Source organism: Panthera uncia, chromosome D2 (assembly GCF_023721935.1).
Source record: "Panthera uncia isolate 11264 chromosome D2, Puncia_PCG_1.0, whole genome shotgun sequence".
In the NCBI taxonomy this organism is placed as follows: domain Eukaryota; kingdom Metazoa; phylum Chordata; class Mammalia; order Carnivora; family Felidae; genus Panthera; species Panthera uncia.
The window spans coordinates 62,476,428-62,494,719 of record NC_064818.1 but is presented as its reverse complement, the minus strand read 5'-3'; the positions used below and the strand labels follow the sequence as shown (position 1 = coordinate 62,494,719).

Below are 18,292 nucleotides of genomic sequence, written 5' to 3'. Positions count from 1 at the left end.
TTAAGTTAGATGAAGTGTCAGAGTTTCAGGCATATTACTAGAAAATCTTTTTTTTAATTGTTTTATGTTTTATTTTATATTTGAGAGGGAGAGAGAGAGAGAGAGAGAGAGCGAGCATGAGCAGAGGAGGGGCAGAGAGATGAAGACAGAATCTTGAAGCAGGCTCCAGGCTCTGAGCTGTCAGCACAGAGCCCAACGCAGGGATCAAATTCACAAGCAGTGAGATCATGACCTGAGCCGAAGTCAGGTGCCCAACCAACTGAGCCACCCAAGCGCCTCTGTATTACTAGAAAATCTTAATGAAGTGTGTGATCTATTAAAGATACATTATATCGGGGCGCCTGGGTGGCTCAGTCGGTTGAGCGGCTAACTTCGGCTCAGGTCATGATCTCGCGGTCCGTGAGTTCGAGCCCCGCATCGGGCTCTGTGCTGACAGCTCAGAGCCTGGAGCCTGTTTCAGATTCTGTGTCTCCCTCTCTCTGACCCTCCCCTGTTCATGCTCTGTCTCTCCCTGTCTCAAAAATAAATAAAATGTTAAGAAAAATAAATAAATAAATAAATAAGATACATTATATCACACAGAGTTAAACAGGCAAGATTGAACTCACCTAAAATAAAAGTCAGGAATATTTTTAAACCCGGGGATGAAGTAGTGGAGGAATTCAGAGGTGAGGGCTTATCACCGTCATTAGGCTGACTGTGTTTGCTAAATGGTGCTCATGAAAGGTAGGCTCCTTCCATGTCATGGACAGAGGTCCATTGTGCCTGCCTGCCTGCCTTCCTTCCTTCCTTCCTTCCTTCCTTCCTTCCTTCCTTCCTTCCTTCTTTCCTTTCCTTTCCTTTCCTTTCCTTTCCTTTCCTTTCCTTTCCTGGTACACATGGCAAGAGTATGTCAATCTTATTTCTGTATTGAGATACAATTGGCGTATAACATTTTATCAGTCTCAGGTATACAACATAATGATTGAGTATTTGTATATACTGTGAATTAATCCCCACAAGTCTAGTGAACCTCTAGCAGTGTATGTAGTTACAATTCTTTTTTCCCTCATGATGACAACTTTTAACTTTAACTGTTTTAGCAATTTTCAACATTCAATGCAGCATTAATAATTATAGTTACCATGCCCTATATTATATCCCCGTGACTTATTTATTTTATACTTAGAAGCTGTACCTCTTTACCCTCACCCATTTTGCCCACCTTCCCACTCCTGCCTCTGGCAACTACAAATCTGTCCTCTGTATCTGAGGTTTTGTTTTGTTTTTGTTTTTTCTACATTCCACATATACATTCCACACTTTCTGTATCCGTTCATCTTTCTATGGAGAGTAGGTTATCTCCATATCTTGGCTATTGTAAATAATGCTGTGGTGAATATGGGGGTGCAGATATCGTTTCCAGTTAGTGTTTTTGTTTCCTTCAGGTAAATTACACAGAAGTAGAATTCCTAAATCATCTGGTCATTCTATTTTTAATTTTTTGAGGAACCCTATACTATTTTTCTATCTTTCTTGATGGTTGCATTTCAAAGATATGGTTCCCAGGTCCTTAAGAAAGACATTCCTGGGTTGGAGAAGATGTGCATCTCAAAAGAGCAGAGGAGGAATCTACAATTGCAAGTTTTCGAAAGTAGTAAATGCTCTAGGAAAAGGGAGGTCAGTGGCTGTGGTCAGGAAGAAATTTGCCTAAATTTAGTCAAGCTAAGGAGAACATTAGGGCCATCATGGTCAGACTGAAGGAAGCATTATATTTGGGAAATGGACCAGGAAAAGATTGTCCACCCAAAGCCACAAAATAGACTGTAGGAAAGAAAATCTAATTTGCATTGTTTTCCTTAATTTGCTTCAGGGCACAGGTTTGCTTTAAAAAAAAATGTAAATATGCTGCAAACACATGTGCGCGCGCACACACACACACACACACACCACAGATGGCCTGTGAACAACACGGGTTTGCACAGGTCCACTTATATACAGATTTTTCTGATCAATACAGTACAGGACTATAATGTATTTTCTCTTCCTTATGATTTTCTTAATAACATTTTCTTTTCTCCAGCTTACTTTATTGTAAGAATACTGTATATGAAACATAACATACAAAATATGTGGTCATCGACTATCTCTGTTATCAGTAAGTCTCCTGGTCAACAATACACTATAATAGTTAACTTTGGGGCACCTGGGTGGCTCAGTCCCTTAAGCATCCGACTTCATCTCAGGTCATGATCTTGTGGTTCGTGAGTTCGAGCCCTGCATCAGGCTCTGTGCTGACGGCTCAGAGCCTGGAGCCTGCTTCAGATTCTGTGTCTCCCTCAATTTCTGCCTCTTCCCTGCTCATACTCTGTCTCTCTCTCTCAAAAGCAAAGCAAAACAAAACAGAACATTTTTTTTTTTAATGAATAGTTAAGCTTCTGGGGAGTCAAAAGTTAAATGTCGATTTTTGTGTACCAGGGTGAGGGAGGGCATCCTAACCCACACATTGTTCAAGGCTTAACTGTATGTATGTATGTATTTCGGCTACTTATGCTTTCCACTGCTCCCACATGCACCCTCTGCTTGTTGAGTAAACTAAAGTGTGCAACTCCTGTCCCCTGCTAGTGGGCCCACTAAGTTATTACAGAGAGAGCTGTATCATTTTTCTGTTTGTGTCTTTTTATTAAGATAAACACCTTCCCTTATAGATTTGGTTTCTATGGTTTGGTAAGAGGTTCAGGGAAAATGAAAAAAAAATCAACTTACATCTTTTTTTTTTTTTTTTTTAACGTTTATTTATTTTTGAGACAGAGAGAGACAGAGCATGAACAGGGGAGGGTCAGGGAGAGAGACACAGAATCTGAAACAGGCTACAAGCTCTGAGCTGTCAGCACAGAGTCCGACGCGGAGCTCGGACTCACGGACCATGAGATCATGACCTGAGCCGAAACCAGACGCTGAACCGACTGAGCCACCCAGGCGCCCCTACCTTACATCTTTAAAGTGAAAAGTTAGGATTCAGTGAGTGATTCCTTGGGGCTTCCATTTTCCATGCTGCTAATTAAGATGCATTTTGTTATTCTCCATCAGAACTGAAGTGGTGATATTCATATAGGTGACCAGTGTCTCATAAAATGGACAAGCTTTGAAAAATAGGACTTTGGAACAGGCTAACCACCGAAATACACACCTTATAATTTAAGAATCTTCAAAGCCTGTGTCTAATAAGTCTTTAGCATTGTTAGGAAATGCAGAAGTGGGCTCTTATGTTTTCCGAATGTGTAATGGGCATTGCTGATGTCACTGAGCCACTACTGAAACATGAGGATATGCTTAAAACAAGAAAGGAATGGAGCACATGCACAGATACAGAGAACCTCTAGAGAAGTTTATGCATTCATTCATTCAATAAAAATTTATTAATTAAATGACTAGAAAAACCTACCATGTGCAGGGCACCATCCCACAGGGCCAGAAACACAGAGTTTCCGTCCTCGTTGACCTAGTATTTCAGTTTGGGAGACAGACAGTAAAAACAAAATACTTTAAGTGGCCAGAAGCCTGAAGATGACAAATAGGGTCATATGATGAAAGGTGTCTGAGGCTGCAGAAGGGAGGATAACTCAGGTTGCAAGTGGCAAAGGCTTCTCCCAGGAGAGACTGCATGATGAGAAGGAGCCACCTGTGCTGTCTCTGGGGAAGCGGAAGAGTGCTAATATGGGAAGGAGCATGACAGCATGCAGAAGCAGGGGAAGACAGAGTCCTGGAGCACAGGGAAGCCTGTGGACGTGAAGCAGGAGAGAAAGCCTGTACCGGGTTATGTGGGGCTATGACGGACATGGTTCAGAAGCTGAATTTTTAGGGGCACCTGGGTGACTCAGTCGGTTACACACCATCTTTGGCTCTGGTCATGATCTCACGGTTTGTGGGTTCGAGACTCGCATGGGGCTCTGTGCTGACAGCTCAGAGCCTGGAGTCTGCTTTGGATTCTGTGTCTCCCCCCCTGTGTCTGCCTCTCCCCCGCTCGTATTCTGTTTCTCTCTGTCTCTCAAAAATAAATAAACATTAAAAAAATTTTTTTAAAGCTGAATTTTTATTCTAAACACCATGTGGGGCCACTAGCAGGTTTTAGGGCAGCGACATGACCTGACTTGTACTCAGCTAAGTTATCCAGGGCTGGGCTCTGAAACCCACCACTGTGCTTGGGCCAAGGCCACGCCTCCCGTGTGCCAATCCCAGCTAATGACAGGGTGTGACAGGGATATTAAAGCAGACCCATTCCCAGGGTGCAGGGTACTCCTTCATCACTGATGTGCCTTCGGAGACTCCCTGACGGTCCTGCTGAACCTTCTTCACACTGCAGGGTGGTCAGCAAGCCTTGCTCCCTCTCTTCCATAAATGTCACATATGCGTCTGTCTTGGTGCTGTGGTTCTCCGGGTTCCTCTGGCTTCCCGTATTCTCCCCATCAGACCCTTGCTTTTGTCATCCCATCCTATCTTGAGGATCACGATGAACTCAGGAGCTACGGAGAGAGTGAACAAATTATTTGGGTTAAGGAGCTTAAAATTCCATCAAATGACAGTTCCATACAAACAAAACATAGCAACAGAATGACAATAATAATAATTATAATCATGTAATCAGATAATAATAATAATAATACAATCATATAATGATAATGGGTATAGGTGCTACTCACACTAGTGCCCTTAAAAAAGACAATGAAACATAGTGGGGAAAGGATTCAATCGGTAAGTGCTCAAACTAGAGCTTGAATACTGTGTGTGTGCACAATAGAAAGGACGGGGTGCTCCTTGGAAGGGACAGACAGTAAGTGCAGAAGCTCAGGGTCAGAAACCTGCCATGCATTCAGGGCATGCCGGGCTTTTAGTGTCTGGGAATGCACAGTTCAGAACTAGGAACCGTGGGCAAAGGCTGCAGAGTAAGGCATGGGCCAGACCTAGGGCTTTGGTTTAGAAAACGAAGGCTGGGAGAGGTAGCAGGCTTAGAATGGGAATAGCAGATTTTCCTTCCAGAAGGCTCTCTGGCAAGTGTGGAGGAAAAAGACACATTACGAAAGCTTTGCATAAAACATAAAGTACAGCACACTTTTAAGAAAACTCATGGACTTACGGTGATCACCCTACTGTTGTATCCCCAGAGGAATTCCGGTCCCTTCGCCTGTCCTTCTCTCCGAACCTGGATGACTACAACCCTGATATCCCCGAGTGGAGGAGGGACATCAGCCGAGTCATCAAAAAGTCCCTGGTGGAAGTGAGTGCAGACAGTTCCTTCTCTTGTCCCGACACGTTTTTCTCTCTGTCTTCCAAGAGCTGCATGGTGAGGGCCTCTTGTGCAGAGAGCTGACAGGGCACGAGCTAGAGCCCATGGGAGGTCTGGCTAAACACCTGCTTTCTGCGTAGTGGATCCCCATGCAGGCAGACACAGCACAGTCGCTTGGGTTAGGGGGATGAGACTGGGAACAAACACATGGTCCTTCCACCTTGTGAAACTTTTCTTCTGCTTAGAGAAGAGAAACATGGAAATTTATGACCATCATATTCATACGTCAGGGTTCATGATCAGGTCATTAGTAAGTGTAAGATCAGCCACCTGCTCAACACTGAAGGGACACAGCATGAATACGATTAGTGAGAGCAACCCTGGCCTCCAGCCCCACAGGCAGTGAGCCCTCGGCACGTGATGGTCAGCCGTCTCTCTGTGTCTCAGTTCTTTTAAAGGCATTTCTCTCCTGCAACCACCCCAATGGGAGGGTATTATTGTCCTCATTTTGCCGGCAAAACAGCTGAGTTTCAGAGACTTTAAATAACTTGTTTAGGTCTCACAGCTAATAAGTGATGAAGCTCCTGCATTGAAATGAAGGGTCTGAGTCCAGTGTCTGGGTTTGTACACATGAAACACAACCCCCTAAGTTTTCTGGGAGAATACCAAGATAGTGTGGTTTATCCCTGTCTGAGTATCACTGATAATTTGGGAAAACAGTCTCTTTAGGCACATCTTCCCCTGCATATGCCACTTTCATGAGTAAGCAGAGGAATGGGGATATCATCTCATGGAGCTGCTTGGATTTATTGCACAAACCCAGAAAATCAGAGATAAGCTGTCTTTCCCCAGGGTATCTTCTTAGTCTGTAAAGGAAAATCAGTTGAGGGTGTTTTAGCCATTGTTTCCTGGACCCAGGAACATCATGCCTTGTGACATAAAGAAGCTGATGGGCTAAAGGCATTCAGATAACCCCTGCTCGAAAAACAGATCTCATGTCCAGCCTTTTGACAAAGGGCCGGCCTTGTCCTCATTCATGCCATTGTCTGTGTTGATATTTATGTAGAACTTAACAGTATTCCAAAAACTCTTCTCAGTGCTTTTCCTTTGTTAGCACATTTAATCACAAAAGAACTAGCTTCTGATGTAGGTACTCTGATAATTCTCATTTTACAGCTGAGGAAACTGAAATAGAGACCTTAGGTATCCTGCCCACGGCCAAACTGTTAAAAATCAGACTCGAATCAGACCACCCTCGTGGGATCCCAACCACTCCATTCGATGGCCATCCTTTGCTTTATTACATGGAGAAACAGGAATACATGGAACAGTGGGGTGGAGAAGGACTACCTTCATGTGCCTCTGTGTAAATGCCACCTCACCTTTGTCTTCATGACTCAGCGTCCGAGACCTTGGTGGTAGCTAAATATCATGGCCACCAGGGGGCGCAGCGACTAGACGACAGGCCCCCTGGAATGGATCCTTCTGCCCTTGGAGCTGTTTGTCCCTGGGGTGACAACTGGTTTCTCTCCTCCGCTGTCCAAGAGAGATGACTCACACCCCTCAATGAGTCCACAGATACCTTCCTTCCATCTGTAGCATTCTGGGGATCCATATCCCTATAAGCCTCCCAGGTAGCTGCCCGACTCCCCCAGGTGATTTATCAACTAGGCATTAGCTCGGCAGTGACCAGTCTTCCAGGCTGCTTTGTCTTCACATTTATAGTCTAGGGATCACATCCCCTGGGCGTCTACCTTTCCACCAGCTGTCCAGAAGGCTAGAAACTCCTGCTCATCAATATTTCCAGGCTGCCGCATAGCATAATCAGCTAAATACAGAATAAACATGTTGACTCAACATCTCTCAGGACAGGGTGTTGTAGGGTGGAGGGGCCAATCCCTTCCAATTTCAAAGACTCCTTGGCTACCCAATCTCAGGAGGCAGCTGACCCAGCTCCTGGTTCCTAGCATCCCACCCTGTCTTTGAGATGGGTAGTTACACTTGGCTAATTCCTTAAGCCCTAAGGTACCATACTATCAATTGGACTCTAATAAACCCTATAAGAGATACAACTTGGAGTCAACTTTTTTTGTCATTTTTCTTCCAGTTTACTATGTAACAGAATATTATCTAAAAACCAGTTCCCTTTATCTCATCAAATGGGATTTTTCTCTTGACACTTCACAGTGAAATCTTTAAACAAACGTCATTCAATCAACATTTTTGCATATAATGAGGATGATTCAGATATAATGTCTGAGTTTCAAATCGAGGAAGGCCCTGAAAGAGGACGTTAGCTGGGATAGGGGCTCCTGCATGTAAGCGTCAGGCGAAGGGAGGCAGTACAGCCGTGCTTGAGAACACGGGCTTCATGGTCAGACCACAGTTCCAAACTCAGCATCACCACACACTGCCTGGGTGGCCTTGGGCCACTGTTTAACCTTCTTCTACCTGCCACGTGTCCTGTGGCAGAAATAGAGATGCAGCACCCACATCCCTTGGGGACAGATCGCTAACTTCGCCCCTGGGAGTGTCATTGGCACGGGCTTCGGCGGCCTTGCACCATGTCAGGTCCTTTCCAGAAAGCTCACGTCCTTCTTGCCTGCCTGCACCCCCCACCCTCTCAGAGTACTCCGTGCTTTTCCATGCTTCTCACCACCTTTTCCTGTGGGACTTATAGGAGCTTCTGTCTCTCCCTCAGGCCACAGGGGTCCCAGGCGAGCACATCTTGGTGGCAGTGCTCCCTGGCTTGCCCACCGCAGCTGAGCTCTTTGTCTTGCCCTATCAGGATCCAGCTGGAGAAGGCAAAAGGTCAGCGGAAGACCTGGAGCAGGTGAGTCCCCCAGGTGACGTTCAGGTTCCGCAGCAGTCTGAGCCACACCCCTGCTGGTACCGATCACCAGCACAGCAGCTCTCAGGGCGCTGGACCTGAGAGGGAGCACACTGGCTGCTTGTGGAGTCTTCAGCACTGTGGTCCTCTGTGTCTCATCCGTGATCTGGTGATCCTAACTACAGCGTCAGCACAAAACCCACGCAGGAGTGGTGACTGTAGGCAGTGGCTAAACCATTTGGGATATATCTCCACACTAGAGAACACGGTATTCACAATGAATTAGATAAATCTGTGTGACGAATTGTCCAAGATACTAAGTGGGGGAAAAAGCAAGTGGCTGAATAATACATGGAGGTTGAACCCATTTACTCCTTTTGTTTCTTACTTTTATCACAAGCGCGCCACGAGAATCAAATGGCGTGACACACGTGATGTCTTTTTTTATTTTTTTATTTTTTTTTTAATTTTTTTAAATGTTTATTTATGCTTTTGAGAGAGAGAGAGAGAGACAGGGTGTGAGTGGGGGAGGGTCAGAGAGAGAGGGAGACACAGAATCTGAAGCTGGCTCCAGGCTCTGAGCTGGCAGCACAGAGCCCGACACGGGGCTCGAACCCATGGACCGAGAGATCATGACCTGAGCCGAAGTCGGACACTGACCTGACCGAGCCACCCGGGTGCCCCCATGATGTCTTTTTTAAAAGGTATGACTTGTATACAAATCGTCAATCCTCTTTATCCCCACTATGTGAAATTAACCTGATTTGTGTCTGTAATAAATGAAGTAATATTAGCTCCAGATAATCTCTAGTGGTTCGTGAGGTCCATTTTTTTCCTCATGTCCACTATCTCCTGCAGTATTAGACTGGTGTGTGTGTGTGTGTGTGTGTGTGTGTGTGTGTGTGTGTGTGTTTCTTTTTCCTGTCCCCTTTGATCTTTGGCCTCTCCCTCTCTTCCTTTTAACTTCAAAAGATTCTTTAATCTGTGTTGTGAGGATTATTATTATTATGCTGTTGTTCTCCTTTCTCTACTTCCTCTTCTTCTTCCTATTCTCCCTGTCCTTCCTCTTCCCCTTCCCCTTCCCCTTCCCCCTGCTCCCCTTCTTTGTCATCTGTTGAGATAAAATGATCAGTCTGGAGCTGGTTACCTCATTAGAGACTGCACGATTCTGGTTTCTCAGTTCTTTCTGGCAGAAAGATTAAAAATAGGATTCTTCTCAGGCTCTGAGTAAATACTGGCTTTGTCCCCTCGAGCACGTGGAGTTTTTCAGTTTGCTTAGAATGAGCCAATAATCGAAAGGAAACAAAAATAATACAAAAACAGGGAGGGGGACAAAACAGAAGAGACTCTTAAATATGGAGAACAAACAGAGGATTACTGGAGGGGGTGTGGGAGGGAGGATGGGCTAAACGGGTAAGGGGCTCAAGGAATCTACTCCTGAAATCATTGTTGCACTATATGCTAACTAATTTGGATGTAAATTTAAAAAAATAATAAATTAAATAAATAAATAATAAAAAGAATGAGCCCATAATCTAGTCCCATGATCTGTAGTCTGCCAGGCTGACTAGAGAATCTCCTATAACAGCCTTATAACAACAACCCCACATTACAGCCAGGCCCACCTCCCAGCACACACCCTCCTTTTGACCCTGCTTTCTCAGTTGGCAGAAGGCTCACCTCTGTAATTTCCTCCTTGTACAAGTAAGGAAGAACAAAGCTGTCCTGGAGAGCCCTGTTGAAGTCCATTTCCTAGAGAACTGCAATTGGAGAGCAGGTGGGGCAGGGTAGGGGGGTAGGGGGAGTCCATCAGATTTGCTTCTGACCCCGCTCAGCCCTGGCACTCAGTTTCCCATTATTTTCCACAAGTTATCATCTGCACTTGTGACTTGGTGGGAGCAAGAAACGGATTGCCTCTTCTGCCAGCACTGCTGAGAAGCTGGGCGGGAGGTACATCAGTGTCCACAGCCTTTAGGTAGAAACACGTACATTTGTTCCTCCTCTGGAAATCTTACCAGTTCTCCATGAAATCCAGATTCTAATGTTTTCAGGTATGGAAGAGAGTCCAGATTTAGAGCCAGCTAATTTCCTATCACATCATCTGTGCATCTCTCTTTCTCCCACTTTTCATTTTTTTTCCTAAAAGGATCCTATTTTCTCAATGAGAAATGTGGACAGAAGAGGGGTACGTTCTATGAAGCTTCTTTTGCTTGTTTATGAATGTATCTTGTTTTGACTCTTTTCTCTGGAGTTCTTGTTTTGTTTTATTCTCTCTCTCGTCTGAGAGAGACATTCTGAGAGATGAGTGGTTGTCCCTGAGGCAGCCTGGTGTCACTGATGAACCATTGAATCAGAGGTCTCAAGGCAGCTGGCTTGTTTGAAAGCTGTGTGACTTAGCATTTGGCACACATTCTGGGGAAATTAGCCATTTTATTAGAACACATGGGAGTGGAAACATTTAAACCACGTTTCTAGTTTCAGCTCTGATACCCATTATTTTCATTATTTATAGATGAAGTAATTTAGGATAAGGAAAGTTAAGTAAGTTCCCCAAAGTCACACAATCTGTAATACCCATTTTGTAGGGTATTTGAGAGAACATTAAAGAAATGATACACAGGGCGCCTGGGTGGCACAGTGAGTTGGGCGTCAGACTTGGTCTTGGCTCAGGTCACAATCTCACGGTTGGTCGGTGGGTTCGAGCCCCACGTCTGGGCTCTGAGCTGGCTGGCAGCACAGAGTCTGCCTGGGATTCTCTCTCTCTTTTCTTCTCTCTTTGCCCCTCCCCTGCTTGTGCTCTATCTTTCTCTCTCAAAAGTAAATAAACTTAAAAAAAAAAAAGAAATGGTATGCAAAGTACTTGGCTTTATAATAAATGCTCATTAAGTGGTAGGTAAATGATGGATACATGTGTGGTCATCTTATGATAACAAGAGAATATATGGAAATGCAAAAGGAAAGTTTTGTTTTTTGTTTTTTGTTTTTTCTTTTTTTTTTTTTTTTTTTGAGAGAGGGACAGAAGCAGTGTGAGTGGGGGAGGGGCAGAGAAAGAAGGAGAGACAGAATCCCAAGCAGGCTCCACACTGCCAGTGCCGAGCCCGACGTGGGGCTTGAACTCACAAAATCCCGAGATCATGACCTGAGCCGAAACCAAGAGTCAGGCACTTAACCGACTTAGCCACCCACATGCCCCCAAAAGGAAAGTTTAAGCTTGTGAAAGAGATTATTGGGCTTGGTCAAGGGCATGTATTGAAGAAAGATGCTGGTGAGAGTGAGAAAAAGAGAAATGAATGAAATCCCACAAAATCAAGAAGAGAAGGAGGACAGGCAGAGATAGAAAGCATGGACATGAGTAACTATGCAGGAGTAAGGAAGACCCATCAGAGTTTTCAAGTGGATTTGTATCAAGAATGGAATCAGACTAGCAGGCTAGCAATTGTCAGTCTGTTTAAGGAAACTACAAGTGTATCCAGCTTATCTAGGACTCAAAGCAAGCAAATATCAAACCCAGCACATGGGAAATCAGTGTCCTTATATTAGGGAATGTCCCCATCCTGATTTAAAAAGTCCAGTAACAAAATCAACACATAAAACTGAGCCTTGGCTCAAGATGCTGTGACATGGGCTGCCCTTAGAAACCTGTAGTTTTCAACCCTAAGAGGCTGCTTGGATGCTTCTCTCTGACTCAGTCCCTTTAAAATGAAGGAATTTGAGGTCCCAACACAGAGAAGTCAGCGACTTGCCTGAGGTGACACAGCTTCTGTTTCTACAAGGAACTCAAGCCCGCTGTCCCCCACTCGGCCCTGCTGCAGACGTGGATCAGATACCACTCTGCTCCACGGGCCTGCAAATACCAAGGCTGTTGCACCAAATGAATGAGAAGTGTTCTGTTTTGTTTTGAGTTTGGGGATCTGTTTTCTTTTTATTTCTGATTGCGACTGACAGATAACCAGTTTAAACCAGTTTAAGGAAAAACAGTGACATTATGAGCTTATTTAACTGGAAGGTCCAAGGATACAGTGCCCACATGGATGAATTCAGAGCCACTCAAAAATGTCACCAAACACGCTCCTCCTTCCCTCTTTTCCCCATCTCTTTGCTACCATATGAGAACGAAGCCAATGGGCAGGCCTGAGAACCCGCCTGAGAACGAAGCCAACGGGCAGGAAGGCAAGGGTGGCCACAGGAATCTCCAGCCTCTATTCAGCTGGCCGGTCAGCCCCATTCAGGAAGCACTGCCTCTCACCCAGTAGCGCCACAGGAGTCTGCACTGACTTAGCCTGGGTGAAGTAGGCATCTCTTACAAGTCCCTATAGTCGGACAGACCGAGTGCTGCCTCTGACAACTCAGAGGTTTGATATGTTGCCTGGATCAGGGGTTCGGAAAGCCTCTCCAGAATCAACTGGACAGAGATGGGGAAGGACATGGTTCCTCAAAGAAAAATAGGGAGAGAGAAGTAACACCAGGCAGACACATGCAAGTGACTCCCTTTGTAATAAATTCCACAGAAATTTAAAATGAATGCAAAGCAGATCCAAATAACAAGAAGGAACGCCCGCCCCTCCCCACTGCGTCCTGAAGTCTGCACTCAAATCCCAGATGGAACTTGGGAAGGGCTGACCTTACCCCTCTCTTAATGCTCCAGCTGCTTTCTTGTAAATATACAGCACAGATCTCCCAGCAGGGGAAGAAGTGGGACCCTGGCCAGATGGACCCAGAAGATTGTAAGGGTGAGACCCCAGCAAAGGGCTCTTGGCTCTCCTCCCTTGGCTTCCCCGGGGGAACGGCGATGCTGGCTCAGATCAAGCTATCTTGTCTGTGAAATAAATTGAAAATTCCTCACAGTGAGAAGTACTTGACCTTGTTATCAGGATAACGTGGGCAGGGTTAATCAAGTGACCTCTGTCTGGGAGGTTCTACCAGTCTTTATTTCAGATCTCTGGGGAGTAAGAAAAGGCTCACTTGCCCTTAGCTGGCCTCATCAGGGATAACACATCCTGCTTCCTCAGCTTCTCAGGTATGGAGCAACCTTCCCTCGGCCCCCCACCCTGTACTCCCTTGCTTCTGAGTCCTTGGAAGCGAACTGATTTGTATCTGGCTCTCCTGGAAGGAGGAAAGACCATCATGTTCTGCCAAGGTTGTTTGTGATGCTGTGCTGGGGAGATAGGGAGCCTACATGTTGTCTTGCAGAATCTTAAAGGGCATGAAAACATTTAGAAGAAACAAAACGATTATGGAAAAAAATGTCAACCATCAACAATGAATTTTCTCCTTAACTGTCTCTCTTACCATATACCTTTGACAGATGCAGAATCCACCATCTAGGGGTACCTGTGGCTCAGTTGGTTAAGCGTCTGACTTCAGCTCAGGTCATGATCTCACAGTTGGTGGGTTTGGGCCCTGCATCAGGCTCTCGGCTGACGGCCGGGAACCTGGAGCCTGCTTCAGATTCCTTGTCTCCCTCTCTCTCTGCCCCTCCCCCATTTGCACTCCATCTCTCTCTGTCTCTCAAAAATGAATAAGTGTTAAAAAAAAAAAAATTCAAAATCCAGAGAAAGGAAAGGTGTCTCTGGAAATGGAACAGTCTACTAGCAGCATTTTAAGGAATTAAAGATTCATTATGAAATATAATTGATAATCTCAGACTATTACCTGCATAATCTGCCCTGTCCAGATTTTTTTAACATGGGGAGTTGAATTATAGAGATACTCTGGAGTTTACGAAGAAGAGCATTAAGGCAGGAAACTCTAATTGAAAGTTGATTAGGTAAGAGTTGGACCAGAAGGAATATGGCAAAGGGAGACAGAAACTTAGAGCTGGTGATGGGGAATACAAGGGAAGGAAATATGTATAACCAATGTTTCTTCATTATATCACGCAGGAAACTTCTCAGGCACTTTAATCAAGCTGATTCTTTTGGGCTAAGAAGGAAGGGAATGGAGTATGCTGGTGTTAGATAGAATTAGTGTTTGGTTCCATTGCCCTCTCCATGATATAACCCAAAAATTATGCTGGGTGAAGCGGGAAAGGTCTCCCTCTTTGTTGAGGGATCCCTCAAAGAGATCCTTCTTTGTTGACTCCAAAAAGATGATTTTGCAACCGCTATTTGAAAGGACCTTAATAATGTAACAGGATCAGGAGTGATCTACTTGGGCCAGCTCCAAGGTCAATACAGGCAAGTATCACTGAACAGGGCACCAGAATGCTGTCTACGTTCAGTAGGCTTTGCATTCCTCCTGCCAACTTCAGAGATAAACATTAATCTTTTGGCCCAGTGTAGCTTTATCATTGATACATCTGCCAACGACCATTTTGCGTCTATAGTTTGACCTTGTACCATTTCTTTGGCTTATAAATTTCATAGATTTACCAACTTCTCTGTCCTTAAATTTCTCTTTTTTCATGTTTCAGCATTTGACACTTCCATTACAACCTGAGAGTGTGTTTTCCCCTATTGGTTTCATTTAAAATTGTTTGTATGTTAAATGTGTTCTTTGTGTGGTAACCATCACTGCTGTAGACTGAATATGTCCAGCTCAGGGCACTTGGGTGGCTCAGTCGGTTAAAGTATCTGATTCTTGATTTCAGCTCAGGTCATGATCTCATGGTTTGTGGGATCAAGCCTGGCGTCATGCTCTGTGTCAACAGCGCGGAGCCTGCTTGCAGGTCACTCTTTCCCTCTCTCTCTCTGCCCCGCCCCCACTCTCTCCAAAATAAATAAATCAACATTAAAAAACATATTTCTAGTTCCCTGCCTTCTGGATACATGATAGGGTTGTACCTTGGAGTCTCTTCTGTGGGCAGAACCGTGTGACTCATTCTGGCCAATGCGCTGGGAGCAGAAATGATTTGTGTCACATCCAAGCTGAAGTATTCAAATGCCAGTTGTAGACCCTTGAGGGCTCTTTTCCCTCCTGTAGTGCTGTGGATAGAAGCATCCACCAGGCTGTGTCCCTATGTAACCATCATGAGCACCACTGCCTACCTGCAAGGGGTAGGAAATGTAAGCCAGAAATATGCCTTCATTGTTTGAAGCCTTTGAGATTCGAACACTGTTCCCTCTGCCTAACCTAGCCTATTCTGATTGCTATACTTAATGTTATATGTTGTGAAGAAGATAAGGAAGAGAATTGGCATTTTCTCTGTAGCAGGTCCCTCCCACTATGCTCTTCTGATGGCAGCTTTCCCAGCATTTTTATCGCATCCCCACTGTGTTTTTAGCTGGTACTTCAAGTGAAACTTGAATCACACTCGTAGTCCGCCACGAGGCAGATACCAAGAATAATATGTTGTTTCTTTGATCGTGATTATTTAGCTGAGGGAGAATAGAAAATGGACTGTGTAGGAGAGCAGCAGGAGAGGGATCACAGCACAAAGGATACATGAAATTTGCTAAGACAACACACTTTGGACAGTAAGAGAAAAATAAATATATGGAACTGGCTTCAGCAGGTTCAGTGTCCCAGCAGCCACACATTATTCCACTTAGTTTGTATCATGCCAGGTTTTGTGTTTCTCATTCAGGCTGCTGCCACTATGGATTCCCTATGGATATGCCAATCCCTATGGATTCCAGCTTATTCCACTCCTTTTGTAGCCGAAGTCTCTTCCAAACATTACAAATTGTATTAACTGGTGAACAGGATGTGGCAGACCAGAGGAGAGGGTTGGCAATTGCCTGTCCACGCAGCTTACACTGGTCAGCTGACATGGGACTGCTGTCAAAAGCCGTGCACCTCACAGATGAATAAGAGATGGCAGCATAATTACTGAAATGCTACAGTTTGGTTTGTTTTGTTTTGTTTTAATTTCCTACACCTGATCAGCCAGACCTCTTTCCAGGTATCTTTTGCTCTCTCTTTTTGTCACCTGGTTCGAGGAAAACATTTTTAATGAAAATGCCCCAGGATTAGGAGTCAAACAAAACCAAAGTCAGGTGTCAACTCTTCAACTGTTAACTGGGTAAACTTAGGTATGTCCGGTGAGATCCATGGTCCTTTCCGTGGAGACACCAGCAGGCTGTGTTAGAAAGATAGTAACAAATATACGACTCTGCCACTATAAAGTGTTCCATGCATATGAATTGTATGGTATATTATGTATCTGTGTATTATATAAATAAAAAGTATTTAAGTTAGGATCTGATGAAAAATATAGGGTAAATAATGGTGCAAGCGGCATGAAAAAATTTTAAATATTGTCCAAATCTGTCAACAGTTTCATACTAATTTATTTGAATAGAGAATTGCATGGTTATGATTGAGATTATTCTTGTGTGCAATGTACATTTCATTTAGTTTTGTTTCTGTGTATAATTTCTTTCCCACAGATATGTGTTCTTTATTGCATGTCCTTTGATGCAAGTTAACTACATGATACTTACTTTCTGCTACCAGATTATTTTGGCATAGCCTGCTTAATTTTGTAAATGATACAGATAAATCCAGTGAAGTAATGTTATAAACCAAAACAAATCTTGGAAGTTAATTATCTCACAAGGAACTCTCCTGGAGATTATAAATTAGAAATTTGTTGTTCTGATGAACTCTATTTTCTGGTTTAGTTATTTGCATCTCTCACTTGAGGAAAAAACATCTTCGGGAATAAGAAATAAATATCACTTCAACTGGTTGAAAGAGGGAAGTCTTTCTCTTACAAATAAATGTTTCCCTTTTGGCCACAAGATGGACTCTGCAAAATAAGGCAGCTCTTCAATTACTTCTGACAAGTCTTTCCTATTTGAGTTAAAATAATTTACTAAAAATAAAAAAAAAAAATATATATATATATATATATATATATATATATATACATATATATATATACACACACACACATATATACACATATATGCATATGTATATAAACACATATATTTCACACATATTTATACACATTTCTCTCTGTGTCTGTGTGTATCTGTTTCATAACCAAAACTTTTCTGATTGACCTCTACTAAAAATCCTCTGTCAAAGTCCCATAACAACCTTACCAATTGAATTATAAAATACAATAGGAACCTATACATTGCAACACTTTAGAGATCACAGAGGAAAAACATCTTAATAGTCTGTGTTAAAAATCTGTTCCTATAAACCTGGAGCATTCTGGAAGATCCTTTGTGTCCAGGAAAAAGAGTAGACTAACATAGAGGATAAAGTTGTTTTCACCATAATTGTATCACAGGCTTGTTTTTCTGCATGGTTTGCCAAATGAAAGCATTTGAGACGCTGAGCTTGCACTGGATCCCAGGTGTTGAACTGCGGGTCACTGACAGTCCTCCCAAGTTCCCGTTGTTAAGCAAAGAAGTTCATGCGCAGGGCAGTTCAGTTCCATTACCCATCAGGGGCTTCTGCCAGGAACTCTCTGCTTCAAAACAAAGCCATCAGCCCCTGCTTAATTGATAAAAGAATCAATCAAAGGTGTCATTTTGGCAAATCGGTGGACTACATAAAACTCAACAAATATAAAAGGGAAAAAAATGGTGGGTCAGAAAGCATCTAATTGGACTTAAATAGCGTACTAAATAAAATATTAAATTGATGATTAGAATATTAAAAGTAAGGCAAGGAGTCCAGATAAAAATAACAGGGGTGTGGTTTTCCCTAATATCTTTTCAGAAATTGTTCAAAAGAAGAAGAAAATTGAGCTGGGTTTTCTACTTTGAACAAGTGAACAGTGCTGCCTTGTCTATAAAACTGTCCTTATGCTATTCCTACTGAAACATGGTCCTTTGCCTCTTTTTAGGGTTAAATATTTTGTGGTCCAGAATTCCATAGGTCTGCCCAGTACACGTGTGTCAGCCTGGGGAGTTGTTTAGCTGATGTCCATAGGCATGAAACAAGGATCAGCCAATGCATTACCTAGATTGTGCTTTTTATTATTTAAGCAGAACTATATTTACCATTCAATACATATTCATAAAGTATCTATTCTGTGAAAGCCACAGTATACAGTTGGGGGAAGGAGAAGGGAGCACAGATGAGATGGAGTCTACTATCAAAAGTAAAATAAATGAATACAAACCTCACCAGAATACATAAATTGTACAAACTCACTTCTCTTAAGTTTTTATATATAACAAATGCTCTTTCAAAAAACTGGGCATGGCTTTTTCTAGGATGATATAGGATAATGTTTTAAGAACAAATTTTTATATTTACTATTTGTCCTATTTTGTTGGATGTAAATTCCGGTC

General features: G+C 43.4%; 1 protein-coding gene across 1 annotated transcript in view; it reads left to right on the top strand.

Moving 5' to 3' along the window:
* LOC125933157 (VPS10 domain-containing receptor SorCS1) overlaps nt 1–18,292 on the top strand; it is a 236,252-nt gene that overhangs the window by 196,336 nt on the left and 21,624 nt on the right. Inside the window, exons 21-22 of the mRNA XM_049646013.1 lie at nt 5,142–5,254; nt 7,965–8,096. Coding sequence (XP_049501970.1) covers nt 5,142–5,254; nt 7,965–8,096 — 245 coding nt within the window. The remainder of the gene's footprint in view (nt 1–5,141; nt 5,255–7,964; nt 8,097–18,292) is intronic.